The sequence below is a fragment of the Nothoprocta perdicaria genome, unplaced genomic scaffold (genome assembly GCF_003342845.1).
Source record: "Nothoprocta perdicaria isolate Ctin4 unplaced genomic scaffold, notPer1 scaffold_2, whole genome shotgun sequence".
Classification (NCBI taxonomy): Eukaryota; Metazoa; Chordata; class Aves; order Tinamiformes; family Tinamidae; genus Nothoprocta; species Nothoprocta perdicaria.
In genome coordinates, this window is record NW_020455204.1 from 7,931,021 (window position 1) to 7,948,312 (window position 17,292).

General features: G+C 42.2%; 3 protein-coding genes across 4 annotated transcripts; all 3 read left to right on the top strand.

The window, feature by feature from the left end:
- Positions 1 to 339: 339 nt before the first annotated feature.
- Positions 340 to 3,170, top strand: GPN3 (GPN-loop GTPase 3). Its single transcript, XM_026037599.1, has 8 exons — positions 340 to 417; positions 497 to 605; positions 990 to 1,157; positions 1,272 to 1,396; positions 1,645 to 1,760; positions 1,934 to 2,030; positions 2,398 to 2,526; positions 2,933 to 3,170. Exons 1-8 carry the CDS (start codon positions 370 to 372, stop codon positions 2,993 to 2,995), a joined length of 855 nt encoding a protein of 284 aa, XP_025893384.1. The 5' UTR covers positions 340 to 369; the 3' UTR covers positions 2,996 to 3,170.
- A 1,817-nt stretch (positions 3,171 to 4,987) lies between these two features.
- On the top strand, positions 4,988 to 9,448 carry ARPC3 (actin related protein 2/3 complex subunit 3). The gene is made up of 7 exons (XM_026037601.1): positions 4,988 to 5,081; positions 6,247 to 6,346; positions 7,432 to 7,508; positions 7,799 to 7,867; positions 8,151 to 8,277; positions 8,783 to 8,877; positions 9,187 to 9,448. The coding sequence occupies exons 1-7, from the start codon at positions 5,076 to 5,078 to the stop codon at positions 9,247 to 9,249; spliced, it is 537 nt and encodes a 178-aa protein (XP_025893386.1). The 5' UTR covers positions 4,988 to 5,075; the 3' UTR covers positions 9,250 to 9,448.
- Positions 9,449 to 10,846: 1,398 nt separating this feature from the next.
- ANAPC7 (anaphase promoting complex subunit 7) lies at positions 10,847 to 17,088 on the top strand. 2 transcript variants are annotated; one of them, XM_026037593.1, is made up of 11 exons: positions 10,847 to 10,959; positions 11,586 to 11,772; positions 12,130 to 12,249; positions 12,669 to 12,780; positions 13,015 to 13,168; positions 13,272 to 13,414; positions 13,795 to 13,912; positions 14,364 to 14,560; positions 14,887 to 15,111; positions 15,534 to 15,684; positions 16,518 to 17,088. In XM_026037593.1, exons 1-11 carry the CDS (start codon positions 10,859 to 10,861, stop codon positions 16,705 to 16,707), a joined length of 1,698 nt encoding a protein of 565 aa, XP_025893378.1. In that variant the 5' UTR covers positions 10,847 to 10,858; the 3' UTR covers positions 16,708 to 17,088. The 2 variants fall into 2 exon arrangements, with proteins under 2 accessions (XP_025893378.1, XP_025893379.1); XM_026037594.1 differs by lacking the exon at positions 10,847 to 10,959 and having other exon boundaries at positions 11,638 to 11,674.
- The last annotated feature ends 204 nt before the right edge of the window (positions 17,089 to 17,292 follow it).

Here is a 17,292-nt window from a genome sequence, read left to right on the forward strand (position 1 = left end):
GGGCGGCGAGGCCCGGCACCGGGACAGGCGGGGCGGGGGAAACGGAGGGGCACGGAGGTGGCGTCGAGGCGTTACCCGAGCGGCCCCTCAGGCCGCGGCGGCAGCAAGGGCGGCTGCTCCTCCCGCGGCGGCGGCGGCTCCCACACGGCGCGCGCGGCACGTGCGCCCTGCCCAGCGCCACCGCCGTCTCGCGAGAGCCGCGCCGCCGCGGARGGGCGTCTTTTGAGCCTTCGGGCGTCCCGTAGCTGTGGGGAAGGGTGCGYGCTAGCGCCGAGTATTGGCTCCGGGAGCACGTGACGCGGAGCGCTACGGTGCGGCGGAGCGGCCAAGCGGCGCCGCTTCGCCGAGGCGCGGTGCTGCGGGGCCGCCATGCCCCGCTACGCGCAGCTGGTGATGGGCCCGGCGGGCAGCGGGAAGGTGAGGCGGGAACGGGAACGGGAACGGGAACGGGAAAGGAGGGGCAGGGCCGCCCCTCACCCGTGCGTGTGCCTTGCAGAGCACGTACTGCGCCACCATGGTGCAGCACTGCGAGGCGTTGGGCCGCGCCGTGCAGGTGGTGAACCTGGACCCGGCCGCAGAGCTCTTCAGCTACCCCGTCATGGCAGGTGAGCGGCGCGGCGGGCCCGCGGTAGCCCTGATCCCACCCGGACCGCAGGATGGGCCCCGCGCTAGGTGGGAGCTCTGGCGTTTTGCACATACTTGTGTGTGTGTATATGTACATCACATATATACATTGATGTGCACGGCTATGCAGTGTAGGTAGGTAACAGGCTTAAGGTGCTCTTTCTTACCTTGGTTTGGTGTGAAGACCCTTGGCACAGGAGAACAGCGAGATTTCTGGGGTGGAAACAGCACCCAAGCTGTCRGCTCTCCTTTCCATACCTAGGGTTCACACGAGACTCCCGTAAGGTTTGAGCACGTAACAGCAACTGGCCTCTGTGCATCACTGTAAACAAGGTGCTAGAAACACGTCCTGTGTCTCATTTCAGACATCCGCGAGCTAATAGAAGTGGATGATGTTATGGAAGATGATTCCTTAAGGTTTGGTCCCAACGGCGGCTTGGTGTTCTGTATGGAATACTTTGCAAATAATTTTAACTGGCTAGAGGAGAGCCTTGGTCATGTGGAGGATGACTATATATTGTTCGATTGCCCAGGTAAACATACTTATTTTAATCAGCATATTTAAATACAATAACTGTGAACAAGATTATGCTTCTTTATGTGGTGGTTTTCCATTGCTACATAGTAATATTSCAAGTGTGTCCTAGGTCAGATCGAACTCTACACACATTTACCAGTGATGAAGCAGCTGGTGGAGCAGCTTCAGCAGTGGGAATTCCGTGTCTGCGGAGTTTTTCTTGTTGATTCTCAGTTTATGGTGGAATCTTTTAAGGTATCCATTTGAAATCTATTTTAAAAGCTCATATTAGTAGAAAAAAAAGAAATCTAAGTATAGGGAACTGGGCTTTTTTGTTGTTGTTGTTTTATTTTGTTTTTAGCTTGGAAAATGTTAATTGGGGTTGGGGGTTCTGATTGCAATTGTCATCTACTTAGTGAGCAGTTATGGAGAAGAATGAGCCATATCCTGCATGTTGGTGTTGCCTTTGTACTTAAATATGTCATCTTTCATATTCCTTTAAGTTTATCTCTGGAGTTCTGGCAGCGCTCAGTGCAATGATATCTTTAGAGATTCCACAGATCAACATCATGACCAAAATGGATTTGCTGAGCAAGAAAGCTAAGAAGGAAATTGAAAAGTAAGTTCCCCGTATACTTCACTCAAAAATTCAAACTTCACTCAAAATTCCCACAATTAAAATCTACTGTTCTGGAATAGAAAACGATACTTTTGCTTTATATTTAACAATGACTTACTTGTTCTTTAGTGAAGATTTTTTGGATGTTAATGATGACCTTTTTGTCCGTCCAGGTACTTAGATCCAGATATGTATTCCATGATTGAGGATTCTACAAATATATTAAAAAGCAAAATGTTTAAGAAAYTGACTAAATCCATATGTGGTTTGGTAGGTGTATTGCTATTTATTCTAACGTATTCTTAAATTCAATACTGTATTTATATGGCTACTGTCTTCTTTGATCTTATAGATATTACATATATTACAAATATTTTTTCCCCCTCTAAAACCTACATTTTTACATGACAGTTGCTAAAAGATTAGCAACTTTGAAAAATAGTTTTGCCTAATGTGTAGGACCGGCGAATGATGGGCAGGTGTTCTAATTGCTCTGGTTTGCAGTGTCCTTTTAAGAGGTGTGTTGGGAGTCCAGGCAGGGAAGGTTTGGTTCAGAGAAGTGGCTTAGAGTGCTCTGAGTGTAAAAGAATTAACTTGCTGCACTTTCTAACTAATGTTTTCTAAATCTTTTCTCTAGATTGATGACTATGGTATGGTTCGATTTTTACCATTTGATCGCTCTGATGAGGAAAGTATGAACATAGTTCTGCAGCATATAGACTTTACCATTCAGTATGGAGAAGATCTTGAATTTAAAGAGCCAAAGGTAAGGTCCTTTTGATGATAAATTGAAAAACTTATGACATATATGGTACAAGAAGACTAGTGTCTTAAAATCGGTTCTGAGCCCCTTCTAATTTGATCATTCAGATCAAATCCTAAGGGACAAATTCAGTGCTTCTATTCCATTTCCTCTAATTCCGCTTTGTACTTGTGCAATATGCAAAATACCTGGATCTAGATTTTGACCCACACAACTCGGAAAGCTCGGATACCTCTGGAGACAAATTATTTTCCAGAAAGTTTTGCTACTGGTTTTGTGGAATCATAGGAGACATTTTTCCTTTTTTTCTTTTTTTTTTACCCATAAGCAATTAAAATTTCAGAGAACAGACATTATTACAGCTGTGGGGGAAAAGAGTCAGGTTTTACTTTTGCTTTCTGTCTGGCAGGAATATGAAGAAGATAAATCTGCTCTTGTGGATGAGTATTTTCAAGATCATGTGGATGAGTAGAATGAATATGTTCAARCCTATGTTTTCCTCAAACAAAGGAAATATCTTGGTTGTAAAATATGTCAAGTATCATATTTGTACAGTTTGGTTTTTTATCTCTAAGTTAATTAAAATTTCTATTGAAAAGTGATCCTGTATGACCTCATAATTATTTCAGTAAATGATTTTATTGTTATGTTTCTGTGGTATGTATTATTGTATTCTGTATGTATTACTGCATCTGTAACAAAGGTCCCAACATATCACTGTCTCAATTAAATATAGGAACATTTGGGGAAAAGCAGTTGCTGGCAGAAGAGCGAGCCACAGCCTGCTCTTAGAAAAATACAAATAATTTATAAAAAACATTTATCTCCAGCCCTGGGCAGTTTGTTCTGCTATTAGATGAGTGAAAATTCTGCTTTAAAGAGTGAAGAATGTATTCTGCTTTAAAGAGTGAAAGAAAATTCTGCTTTAAACAGTGAATGTGAAGAATCTTCATGAGGGAAGAAGATGATAACTGGCAGCTTCAAGAGGAAAACTGTTCAGTGGGTGGACCTTCTTGAGAAAGATAATTATTTTATGTTCACTGTGATGAGAAAAAAKAGCTGCTCTTGTGCCCTGAATGGAGAATTCACACTCCTGCTAAGGACAGCATATGTGATCTGTATAGCAGAACATGCACAGGTTTTACACAGAAGCAATATTAAAGCACTTTATCCTTGAAGAACATATTCACTAAAGTAACTAAGTGCAAGTAAAAACAGAGGTGGCACTGGTCCATGCCATCCGATCATATGCAAGGGTACCTCATTCCTGCATGTGTGTACAGCCTCACAGGTGTTTGCATGCTTAGCTGTGTCAGCTTTATGAATTACAAAACAAATTTCATATTCACCATTCATAAAACCTTACCTCTCAGAGTCATGCTCAGCAGAAAGAGCTGAAAAACAGAACTCTTCAAGGCTTAAAAACATAGTGCAAARTACAGAATATACTTGATTAGTTATTATTGTGGAGGTTATTCTCATTATGTGGACAGCCTTTTACACTTGAATGTAGCTAAGCACATCAGTGGGCACTATTCTCTGAATTATGATGCCTTGGAATCAGCCACAGGTAGCCAATGACTGATGTAAATTTGCTAGGGCAAACCTAAATGCAGACATGGTTAATTTTGATTTGTACTGACTGAATTAAACCGTGCAAATACTTCAGCAAATTTCCAAGCTTGCACATCTTTGGGATGAGTCATGCTTGTGGARTGCTGAAAGGCACAACCTAAGTCCCTCACTTAGATTCTTTTGACTCAGTTTCCACATTTCCCCATTTTTTCTCCCTGACACAAGCAGTGACATTATGTTCTGTCATTTGCCTGAGGACAAATTAGGAGTGCTGGGTCACAGGGAAGATTAAGATTATAACAGAGGATTGGATAGCTCAGCAAGACTCCAAAAAGGGTATATTCCTCTGAACTCCCAGCCCAACATGGTCCCACTTGTGTGCTTCCTTATCCCTAGTGCAACAGCGAGTTCTCACAGACCAGCCTGGCTGCCTACACTTTGCAGGTCAGGTCCCAGAACAAGATGTGCAGAAGTGCACGCAAYGCAAAACTGGCTGCAAGCAAAGGGCCCCAGTCTGGTGTGCTTCCTGGTGCATGACAATTTGATGCGCTTTGTGTGCTTTTGTCATGCTCTAATCCTTGCAGGGGTGGGGGGGAAGTTGGCCTCTGTCACTGAGGAAGTATTTCAGATCTGCTTGAAAGAAGGCACCATAGCATAGAGGGGTTGAGARGGCTTTATATGCACTGACAGACAATGCAAAGGGAGAGGGAAAGGAGGAACATGATTCCAGAGGGGAAAAGCAAACAAATGCCAGAACCATGAGGGGTTTCTGGGCATTTCCCCAGCCCGGCTGAGTTTCTGCAGGCAGCTGCACTCTCTGGGCGGTGCAAGCGCCTGGCCTCTCCTCTGGYTTCCCCTGCTCGCACCGCCTCCGCCGCCTCATTTCCTGCAGCGCAGGCGGAGGAGGAAGGATTGCGGCGAGCCCGTCCGTGCTCCCCTCCTGCCCGGCCCTGCCCAGCTGCGCCCTGCCCGTCGAGATGCCGGTGAGGGGGATGTGCTGCGCTCGCGCCCGCGCGCCCCGGGCGCCTGCCAGCCCCGGCTGCGGGCAGAGAGGGCAGCGGGCCTGGGCGAGAGCGCGCAGGCCTGGCAGGGCGGATGCTGCCGGGTGTCCCGGGGCTGCCACCGCGGGAAAGGGGCCTCGCTGCTTGGGCCTGACCTGGCACTTGCGTGCGGGGGAGACGGGGCCGTAGCTGCGGGGATCCTGGATAGAAAAGGGATTGCTGTTTATGGGAGGCTGCTGCGAGGCCGGTATCCTCCACTTCCTGCTGTGGGGGATGCTGTCCACCTCTCTAGGGTGCAGCTAGATGTGTTTTTGCAGTTAGAAGGATGACAGTCCCCCCACAGCCACATCTCCGGGCACTCCCAGCTGGCTCCAGTAATAAAGGTGGTCTTAAAGCTGCCCTTTACAATGGGCTAGTTCATAACATCTTCCTCATGTTGAAATAAACTGATTTCCTGTGAAATGCTGCTGCTGCCCCTCAGACGCACTCCCCAAGACCCTGCAAAAGACAGCTGTGAGGGGATGGAGGCTTTCTAGCGGCCTGAAACTGTGCACTGCAAATATCTGGAAGTTAAATTCATCAAGTTTTTAAAATCTGTATTCTAGGAAGAACCTTGTCATTCACACAAGGATTTTCTTTTGTTTTGTCACTGATAAATACTGGATTTAAAGCACACAAGCTGGTCTATTTTGGAATCTTGTTGATATGCAATAAGCCTGGATTTATTATTATCTACTACTATTAGTTAGACATGGAATAAAATAATATTTTTTAAGGCCCAAGTCACCTAACAAACCAATTTTCCCTTGCATACTTTCATAATGAAAAGCCCAGTAACTTATACAAGAGAACAGTAAGCAAGTGCAAGTAGATCTACCACACCAGTTTCATCATATCTTCCACCACTGCTACCATAAATAATGTCTGTGCTGAATCTTTTATGGTCTTYACCAGAATATCATTGAGAGCTAGGCCTAATTTGAAATTGGCTACCGTTTGTTCAAAGTAAAATTGCTGGAAACATCACTGACTAAACACTGAATCAGAGACATCTGGGAGACACTTAAGACCTGTTTATGTTGCCACGAGGACAATGAAATGCCTATTTCTAGTAATATTCATAACTAGTCTTCCCCTCTGTCCACAGGCCTACCATTCAACTCTAATGGACTCTGATACCAAGTTAATTGGGAACATGGCATTGTTACCCATCAGAAGCCAATTCAAAGGCCCAGCACCTCGGGAAAGTAAGTTTACCATAATCTCTGAAAATTTGTTTTCATATTGCTCATAATCACATCACAGTTTGTTCAAAGCCAGCTCTACCACACTGGTCATGTCAAGTATATGCTTTCTGTCAGTGGKGCAAGGAAAAGTAATTACCATGCAACAGTTATGTGAAAAAAAAACAAAAACTTTTCTCCCTACTGGCTTATTCTCTTGCTTTAGAATTAAAGAAAAAATAATGCCTACAGTTACTACTTTCATGCTTCCTCCTTGTGTTCTCTACAGTCAAGTTTCACTGTGGTTTTCAGTAGGCTTTGAGGAGAACTTCTAACTGGTGTGGACCCTGCGACGTAAGAGGAAGTAGTGGTTGAGCTAAAGAGAACCAGCTCTTTGGAGCTGAAGCTTGAGAGTCACTGCTGCGCTGCAGGATGGGGAGTTAAGGCAGCACCTTAGGGCGTGCAGCTTCAGAAATTGAAACTTAAATTCTGGTACCCAGAGGCACTAAAAGTTTTATAGGTAGCTTAAAACAGATTCCACTTCAGCACTTCAAATAGCACTTCCTAGGCTTATCTCACAGTGGCGTGGTGTTGCAGTTGGAAAAAGGAAACATCTCTGGGGTTAGGCAGTTTTTTGTTTTAGCAAAAAAAGATGAAAGATCTAAGTGAGCTTCTGACTATATACTGTTCTTTTTTTTTTTCCTTCCAAAAAGGATGATGAAGATGATTGATTGTGGTATTGTACTKTCTCAAAAAATATTTGTCTGCTCTCAGAAGACTTTCATGGTGATAAATTACTCAAATAGTAGTAGGAAACCATGTGGAAGTGATGAATTGTTGCCCTTTGTGAAGTGAGAAATAATAGGGAGGAAGGAGGGGAATTAAAACTTCTGCTAAAATTAGTAAACTTAAATACTATGATATGAATTATGGAAAGTCTTTCACACAGTTTCACAATAGTTGTAGCATAGTGGTGTTTTCTGCTGTTTGTAAATAGCAAGATATTGTCTTTGCAAGAATCATTGTTTATGTACTTTAGTGAAAGAAAGCCATGACTTTAGTATGCTGGTTCACTGTTTAACTATATTTCTTTTTTTTTTTTTTGATAGCTAAGGACACAGACATTATAGATGAAGCCATCTACTACTTCAAAGCTAATGTTTTCTTCAAAAATTATGAAATTAAGGTAATTTTTTGAGATATTACACATTCAAAAAGTTTTTGGAGATTTGGTGCTGTGTATGTAAATGTATTTGCAATACAGTAGTTGTACCAGATAATAAAAAAAAMCCCTTCCTCTCATTTATGTTTTTTAATTTGGATAAATGTCTTGAATTGCTAATTCCTGTCTTGTGAGAAAGCTATAGGCTAAAATGACTTAAAACTCATTCCTGTTTCTTTTTTTTAAGAAAATCAGTTCCATAGTCTTCATTACTCTAACAGTGCTTGAGGACTCTGCTTACTTTTATTTTGCAGAATGAGGCTGACAGGACATTGATCTACGTAACTCTCTACATTTCTGAGTGCTTGAAAAAGCTGCAGAAGGTAGGAAAACAGGAACTTGAGTGGAGAGAGGAAATTGAATCTGCTCGAGACTGCATTTAGGAGAATATTCGATGATATTCTCCTCCTAGTGGCACAAGTTGTACTGTTCACCTCAGTTCCAGTTGTCAGATCCAGAGATATTCCAAAGCTGTGGATTGCCAAAAAGACGTTTCATTGCTATCCTTGATGATTCTTTTCTGCTACAGATTGATTAAATATTTGATTTTAATGCTTTATAAGCTTTTGCTCATATATTTAATCATTTGCCTTTTTTTTTTTYCAGTGTAACTCCAAAGGCCAAGGAGAGAAAGAGATGTACACACTAGGAATCACTAACTTCCCGATCCCTGGGGAACCTGGCTTTCCACTTAATGCCATCTATGCTAAACCTGCCACCAAGCAGGAGGAAGGTAAGAATAAAAAGCACCTCTGAAGGCTTATGTTGGCCTGATGCTTTGCAGCAATGACGAAGAAAGTGATCCCTAGACCCCTATTGCACCTTCTAGATCTGTAGCTCTGACTTTGAGTGCACCATAACCAGAATTTGCTGACCTCAGGGGCTCAGCGACTCCTCTGAATCTGTAGATCCAGTGGAACCAGGAAGGAGGAGTCTGCCTTTTATATCACCGTTATCGCCATCTAAGTCCTGTAGCTGAGCCCTAGCCAGCTGTCCTCCTGGAGAATAGGAATCCCACAACAGTGAGCAAAGGCTGCTAAGAGAACAGTTCAGATGGTCAGCTTTACTGATGCAAATACCATTAACAATCCCAAATATGGCTGTAATTTGAATAAGCAAATAGTCAGACAGTGTCTGCAGATGTGCAAACCTGCACTGTCTGCTGTAAGCAGCTTTATGAAATGCTTTSCTTGTTGCTGCCTCAGTTTACACCCTGTTCTTTGCTTGTGCTGTTTCAGAGGTGATGAGGGCCTATTTGCAGCAGCTGAGACAAGAAACAGGTCTTCGGCTTTGTGAAAAAGTATTTGATCCTCAAAGTGACAAACCTAGTAAGGTAAGAGTTGAAYGTGATATTCATAGAAAACCACATGAGATGTGGTTTTCCTTCCAGAAACATGTGGAAAGCAGCAAGATGATGGAGTGAGGGATGAGATGTGGGTTACTCCAGAGCAAGCTTCTCTGGGTTGATGGGGGTAGTGCAATAGTAGACTGCAGTTTATTTAAAAAAATAATTTGTAATGTGCTAAACTAGCAAATGCCATTTTAGGTTATTTTAAAAAGCAAGGAAGTAATACATGTGCCTGATTTTTTTTTTTTTTTAAGTCTTGTTGTATGTCTTCTGATTTCATATTTGCTTTTCCAGTGGTGGATCTGTTTTGTGAAGAGACAGTTCATGAACAAGAGCCTGTCGGGACCCGGGCAGTGAAGGAGCAAAGCAGCAACAATGYTATCTATTTCCATGGGGTGTACAAAGTATTTTGCCTTTATTTCAAATACATTTTGTACCATACAAGAATTAAGTGCTTATAAAGAAAAAATAAATCAGTCAATGAGGAAAATAGAGAGATGGAAGAAAAAGATCACTTGAGTACTGTAAACAAGTATTATTAAGCTGGTGCTTAATAAATGATTCTAATATGCTGTTTCAGCTGCTTTTTTGTCAGTGGCTACAGCTAGCATTTAAATAAAAAGGAGAAATGTGTACGGGGCTATGGAATTGCTCTACTGGCTAGAGTTTCGTTATCATGTGTCCCTGAAAAATGTGCCTCTCATGCTTTGTTGTCAAGTGCAGTGATTTTTACTTTCCCCCCACCCCCTTCTTTCTTAATAAACTTAGCTTGTGATTATCGTGGTAATTGCTTCATGTCTTCAAAGGAAATCCAAGTTTTGTCTTTGTTAAAAGCCTTCCTTACTGTGTAATGGGAGAGCAATCAACAGGAAGTGAATCATTCCTGTTGGAAACAAGGGATTAATAGCAGGGCTATAGTCTGCAGTACTTGGTTTTATGAAGGTCTTCCTTTGTAGAACAGTGTTGTACTGCAGAAAAAGAACTTAAAAGGAACAGATTACATATACCTTATTCCAAGCTGCCTTCCTTTGCAAAGGCAGGTTCAGTCAAAGTCAGCAAAACTGAGTGTGTTGGATCAACCAGATGATTCATTAAAAAAAAAAAAGCATATATCTGAGCTCTGTATGCTCTCCCGGGCCATTCCTTTCCTTCCTGGTAACACTTATTTCACTCTCTCCCTATGGTACTAACACTTTTGTGTGTGTGTTTGTGTTACTACCACCGCACTTCACAAGGTTGTTCTACCTGGCCCTTTTAACAGCACGCTCCCGGAAAAACAAATGCTTTTATTTTTATCAGCAGGAGCAGTAGTGACAGGACAAATATGTTCTGTGTTCTTCTTTTGCAACAAACAATAAAGGAGAAAAAAAAATCAACAATTTGGGAATATAAAGAAAGAAACAGCGCTGAATTCACGTGGTGGAACAGTTCAAAGCTATTASTGCTATGCAAGGCTCGCTTTCCTTCCGGTTTACACCTCATAGCCAATGAAGACCCCAGTGAGGCCTCTGCCTTGGTCAACTCCCCCAAGGAACGTGTGAGGACTCCCGCCCTGGGAAGTTAGGCTGCCAGGACCTTTCTCCTTAGTTACCTATTTCTCTAAGCAGGTTYCTCAGGATCTCCGAGACCTCTGCCACACTTATGCGCCGCAGCCAGTTGGTTTCACAGCCTCGGGAGGAAGCGCTCCAGCCRCAGGAGCTGCGCAGGAGCGGCCGCAAAACGACTCCCACCGGCGGCTGCGACGCTCTAAAATGGCGCCGCCTCAGGCGGAGGCGCCGAGATCGCGGGCTCCTGCGCACGCGCGGAGAGGGGTCCTGGCGCCGTGTCGGGCTGCCCCGTCGCGCGCCTGTTGGCGCGGGGCCTGTCGGGCAGCGGCGCGGGCGGCGGCGCGCGAGGCCCCCTCGGTGGCGCCATTTTGGAGCGGCGGTGCCGGTGCCGTCCCGGTGTCTTCCCGCCCCCCGGCAGCATGAGCGTGGTGGAGCACGTGCGCGAGATGGCGGCCGCCGGCCTGCACTCCAACGTGCGGCTCCTCAGCGGGCTGCTGCTCACCATGAGCGGCAACAACCCGTGAGTGGCCGCCGCGGCGGGGGGGGCGATGCTGGCAGGGCCGGCGCGGAGCCCGGGCCCGAGGGCGCAGGACCAGGGATGTTTCTCCCTGTGAGGCAGCGCTGTGTATTTTCCGTGGCTTCTGAGGTGCTTGTTAAAGCCCCAGTGGAGATCTGAGCCTTGACTTACTCGCACTCCTCTAAGTGTATTGGAATTGCTAAAAAAAATAATGGTTTATCAAATATGGGATGTGGATTGGGCTCAGGACAGCTGTGCAAGGAACTGRGTTGCCTTTAAGTCTGAGGCTGTTCAAGGAAAACGTGCTTTGAAGGGCACTTGGCTGTGATGGGGAGGATGGAAGTCACTCTGTTATGGAAAGCAGTGGCCAAGCAGCAAAATATAAGTTGTTACTGCTGATAATATGTCAAAAATGACAATTACCATTGTACACCATTATCAAAAAGTGGCAAGATGAGCCCTTTGTGAGGAGATACCATTTATCCCGGGGCCCTTCCGCTGTGGTGGAGCAGCAGCGACAGCAGGAAGCTGAAGCCAGATAAAYCTGTGATAGAAATATTTTGGATCTGTAATTTGCTTGTACTTAGGCAATTRGCTGATCCTAACATCTCTGTTTGCATTTCTTCTAGGGAATTGTTTTCACCATCTCAGAAATACCAGCTCCTCGTATATCACGCTGACTCCCTCTTCCACGACAAAGAATATAGAAATGCTGTAAGTAAGTATACAATGGCCTTGCAGCAGAAAAAGGCGTTAAGTAAAACCTCCAAAGTAAGACCTTCTACTGGGAACGCTGCCTCAACTCCCCAAAGCCAGGTATTTAACAGCTAATGAATGTGCTACATCACATGGTCAGGCACCCCTTAAAATTAATTTTGCTGACTTAACACTCTTCTAGTGGATAAGACTTGCATTAAAGAAAGCAGGTACTTACTGATGTGTTAAATATAAAATATACTGCTTTCTTTTGAAAAACTCAGTTTGATCTAATCTACTAAACATGATATATTAGTTCATGTAACTCATGCTTTTCATTTGTAGACCAAGGCAAGATGAGCCAGCAGTAGGCTATACTGGTGACGTTATTGCAGTGTAAATGTTAATGAAAAACTTTATTCACATTTTTTTTAGATGAGTAAAATGGCATCGTACTTAAATGTGTGTTTGTTTCAGTGCTTACCATCTGAAATTGAAGTGAAGTATAAAATGGCCGAGTGTTACACAATGCTGAAGCAGGACAAAGATGCCATTGCTATCCTTGATGGGATTCCTTCCAGACAGAGGACCCCAAAGGTAGGTTCTGGTGGAYATTGGTCACAAATACATCATCAGCTGCCCTTGAATTTGTAGCAAAAATGAAAATGTAGCCTGCAGGTGTAATAGCATTGTGTTAGTTTTGGGTTAGTTAGATATTGCCAAATTGTAATTGTATCAAAACATTTGAATTGTGCATAGCTGCACCAGAGAATGCAATGTGTGACAGAATGCTACTCCCCTGTAAATGAATGGAAATTTTGTAATTTGAATGTAATGTATGTAAATGAATGTAAATTTTGTCCCCGGACTCAGAAAGAGGAAAATTTATTTTATAGTTTACAGTATGTTGCAGTGATTTCAAAACAGGCAATTTTATCATCTGCCCAGAGCAGATGGGAGGGAGGCACTTCTCTTTTTCTCATAATTGACTCCACCAATGCTTCTCTTGCTTGTAGATCAATATGATGTTGGCAAACCTATACAAGAAAGCAGGTCAAGAACGCTCATCTGTTACAAGCTATAAAGAAGTACTGAGACAGTGCCCTTTAGCACTTGATGCCATACTAGGTAGGTATTTTGCACACACAAGTATTTCAGTATTTAAGTGTTACAATTAAAATGATATCTGTGTCTTAAGTAACTCCCTTCGATTTGCATTCAGTGTGTAATGCCTACGTTATGGAAGTCATAACACTGTAACAAACCACTTGTATATGCTTGTTGTGGGATGGAGTTTTCTCATTTTAGTCCATTAACTTGTATCCAAAGCAGTTTGGCTCAGAGTGATTTCTTTCCGAACAGGCCTGCTCTCGCTCTCGGTGAAAGGTGCTGAAGTGGCCTCTATGACAATGAATGTAATCCAGAGTATTCCTAACTTGGACTGGCTCTCAGTGTGGATCAAGGCTTATGCGTTCGTACATACCGGAGATAACACCAGAGCAATCAATACCATTTGGTAAGAGCTCCTAGAACATGATGTAATCCAGTAATACACAGTGATTGTATACAATTATATTAAAGGTGGCGCTCATTTAACAGATGTTTCTTTTCTCTTGAAGCTCTTTAGAGAAAAAGTCGCTCCTGAGGGATAATGTGGATTTACTGGGGAGCTTAGCAGACTTGTACTTCAGGGCAGGAGATAATAAAAACTCAATTTTAAAATTTGAACAAGCACAAATGCTGGATCCTTATCTAATAAAAGGTGAGTAACTGTAAATCCTCAAAGAAATGCCACATAGAGCTTATTTAACTAATGATCTTCTGGGAAACATTAGATTAGCGGCAGATATATGCAGTTGAGCATTTAGTGCAATATTGAATATTGCTGTCCCTGTTTTATCAGTTCAGAATTTACATTCAGAAGTTTCTGTGCCGTAAATTTATCAGAGAGGGAGTCTTAATTCTTTAAAAAAAAAAAAAAACTTCAGAGGAGCTGCTAAAAAGTTATAAAACACTGGCTCTTGTGCTTAAATTCCATTGGATCCTAGATATTTTTATGCCTTAGTATATGTATTTGTATGAAAATTTAATCTTTGTAATGAATAACTTGGACAACCCTGATCTTCAAATGTTTCACTTTAGGAATGGATGTATATGGTTATTTATTGGCACGTGAAGGTCGATTAGAGGATGTAGAGAACTTGGGCTGCCGGCTCTTCAACATCTCGGATCAGCAYGCGGAACCCTGGGTGGTTTCTGGGTAATTTTCTTGCCTTTCTTCCTTTTTTGCCTCAGTTCTTGTTTTACTGTATGAATTGGATTACATAAGATACAGGGGATTCAGCTTTTGGTGAATCTCAGGTGCTTTTYTACCCTACATATTCCATTCTGGAGGTTACTTAATTATAACTTTCTGTTTCGGTTGCTTTCTATATGTAGAATCGTAGATTTGTTAAGGTTGGAAGGGACCTTTAGAGRTCATCTAGTCGAACCCCCCTGCATACACAGGATCACCTAGAACACGTTACAGTTCTCAAAGTTATTAGATATGTGATATTAAACAGCTATAACAATATCACTTTTTTTGTTTGACTTTTTAAAAAGRTAATATTTTCTCCTGAGTTTTACACACACACACACAGACCCCAACCATGAATGTGTTTAGGCCCCACAAGCTGTACGTGTTTACAATCAGTCCTGTCTTTTCGTAGGTGTCATAGTTTCTACAGTAAACGATACTCCCGTGCCTTATATTTAGGAGCCAAAGCTATTCAACTTAATAGTAATAGTGTTCAAGCTCTGCTGCTGAAAGGAGCTGCTCTTAGGAATATGGGTCGCGTACAGGAGGCAATTATCCACTTTCGTGAGGCAATACGTCTTGCACCTTGCAGGCTGGATTGCTATGAAGGTAAGTGAAGTAAAAGGTATTCGTGTGCAGTGTTGGTTTGGTGCTGGTGCTTTTTATGTCATTATTATTGTTGGATCAGTTAGAATAAGAGCAAGTTTAAATGACCAGCAGTTGAGAAGAAGGAAAAAATATTAATGTTTTCAGAGAGATTTTTTTTTCCTCGGAGCTAAATGTAATGAAAATCTCTTTAAAAAAAAAAAAAAAAAAAAAAGTTGTGCAAGGTGAAATAGAAATGGATGATACTGATCCAAGTATGCTGTTTTTAGACAGTATTATGTGTTACTTGTGGAATAACAGAATAATAAAACTGTCTGTTCTATCATCAGGTCTCATCGAATGTTATCTAGCATCTAACAGTATCCGTGAAGCTATGGTTATGGCAAATAACGTGTATAAAACTCTGGGGGCAAACGCCCAGACGCTCACTCTGTTAGCAACAGTCTGTCTTGAAGACCCAGTCACGCAGGAGAAGGCAAAAACATTGTTGGACAAAGCACTGACACAAAGACCTGATTACATTAAAGCTGTGGTAAAGAAAGCAGAACTTCTTAGTAAGTTTCTTTTTTCCTATGTACACTTTTTGAGGTCTGCTCTTCTATATGCAAGTGTTCTGCCACCTTATCAGTGAGAATAATGTGCTGATGTTAGAGCTCAGAGATTTCAGTTCTCTTCTGAAGGAAAAAGCACAGGAGTTATTTCAGTCTAGCAACTGACATTACAGCAACACTTAATTGCAAACTAAATGCTTTGGCTGCARAGAGTATGTTTTCATGAGTGTAGCAGTCAGCACAATAAAGTGCAGTCCTAAGAATTATGCTTACAAAAAGTGAGTTACTACTACCCAGCTTGCTGATAGTTCTGAGAGAAGAGACAGATGTCTGTTGTGGTGGCTTTTTATGAATATTCTTAGATTTTATTTTCTTGTAGATGTATCTAAACTATTAATTAAAACTATAGTTCTGCATATAAACAGGTAGAGAACAGAAGTATGAAGATGGAATCGCTTTGCTGAGGAGCGCGCTGGCTAATCAGAGCGACTGTGTCCTGCATCGAATCCTGGGAGACTTTCTTGTAGCCGTCAATGAATATCAGGAAGCCATGGACCAGTACAGCATCGCCCTCAGGTAAGCTTGGGACCTCTGAAATTCCCATTTGTTTCTGAGAAGCAGCAGTCACTTGCCTAAGTACAAGAACTGAGCTGCAAGTTGATAGGGATGYTCATCAGAGGCTCCATTTCCTTTGAAGGAAACAAAAAATATTTAAGTCACACTCTGGTGAATTTTGTTGATCCTAATGTTTTGAATTGAACTGCATGATTTAAGGAGAAGAAGCGATATTGCAGTCTTAAGCCTATGTTAATGCTAAGCATGTCACCAGGTGTGCAGTTTCTGGATGAATGGAGGAACTAAGGCATGGATTTGTTTACGGTTACTAAATTACTATATAGTGCGAGCACCTTRGGCTCCACTCCTTTAGACTGGAAGATGCCATACAACCATGCACCATTAAGGAAATTTAAGCAGAGCGATTCAACAAAACATCAGGAATCTAAATGTTTTCTTGGAACATCACCCTAAATCTGGTGCATTAGGCCCACAATATTCTACATATTAAATGGGAAAACTGTTTTTAGCTTGTCCATGTTATATTTGGTCATAAGCATTTGAAGTGTAACCATTCTATTTTACTACTACTAATGGGCATTGACCAAAAGAGTTGGCTAATCTTTCTGGAAGAATGTAGTATTTATTAGGTACATTTTGGGGCATTGAAGATAATTTGCATAAAGACATAGTGTTTGGTATTTTTATCAGCCTGAGGTGAACTTATATCATTAATAAATTAAAATTCTTGGTTTTTAAACAGAAAGTGCAGCAAATAAAATGAGACTTTGTTGATGATGATTTTCCTTATGTTGGTGTTAGGTTTTAGTGTAACACTTTATTTCTTTCATCAGTTTGGATCCAAACGATCAGAAGTCGTTAGAAGGAATGCAGAAAATGGAAAAAGAGGAAAGTCCAACGGATGCAACCCAGGAAGAAGATGTGGATGATATGGAGGGAAGTGGAGAAGAGGGAGACTTGGAAGGCAGTGACAGCGAGGCAGCTCAGTGGGCCGATCAAGAACAGTGGTTTGGCATGCAGTAGAGGATTCGCTTGCTGATGTTTGTTTTGGCACTTGAACATACACTTAGGACCATTGTTCTTTGAAGGACATTAAGTACAATTTTATAGTAACAAAAGACTTTTTTTTTTTTCCTCCTTCTCCCCTTAATGGACATTGAAAACCATTTAATAGGTCTGTTCATCTTAATGCTATGAAGATTCTTGATGCTTATTTATTAAGTGTATTAAACTAACTATGTTAGAGATTATTTGCAACATGTATTTAAAAACTGTACTAAAAGTATTAGCATCCCAAATGTTTAAAAAGCCTGTTGATGATGAACGCAATGACCAAATTGTTTTGGGGACTAAGTGTGCTCGATTCATGTGTAAATACAGTGGTTTGTATTCCTTTGTGAAAAAGGTCTTACCGTGTATTTTTGTTGTGCTACTCTCTGGGCTCACGCACAAATTCCTGTTGAAGTCTGCAGGACTTGCTTGAGTAGGGCTGAAAGCAGCACTTTCCTTTTGCTGTATACATTGAATTAATTTCTTTTCTCTGGCCTTACATATTCTGGAAGGGAAAAGTTTCCCTGACTCACAGGACACTTCTGGAGCTAACTGGTG

Coding starts and splice junctions, on each gene's coding strand:
- ARPC3 (XM_026037601.1), top strand. Junction 6,347..7,431: donor AGGCCCAGCACCTCGGGAAA/GTAAGTTTACCA, acceptor TTTTTTTGATAG/CTAAGGACACAGACATTATA. Junction 8,278..8,782: donor TGCCACCAAGCAGGAGGAAG/GTAAGAATAAAA, acceptor GTGCTGTTTCAG/AGGTGATGAGGGCCTATTTG.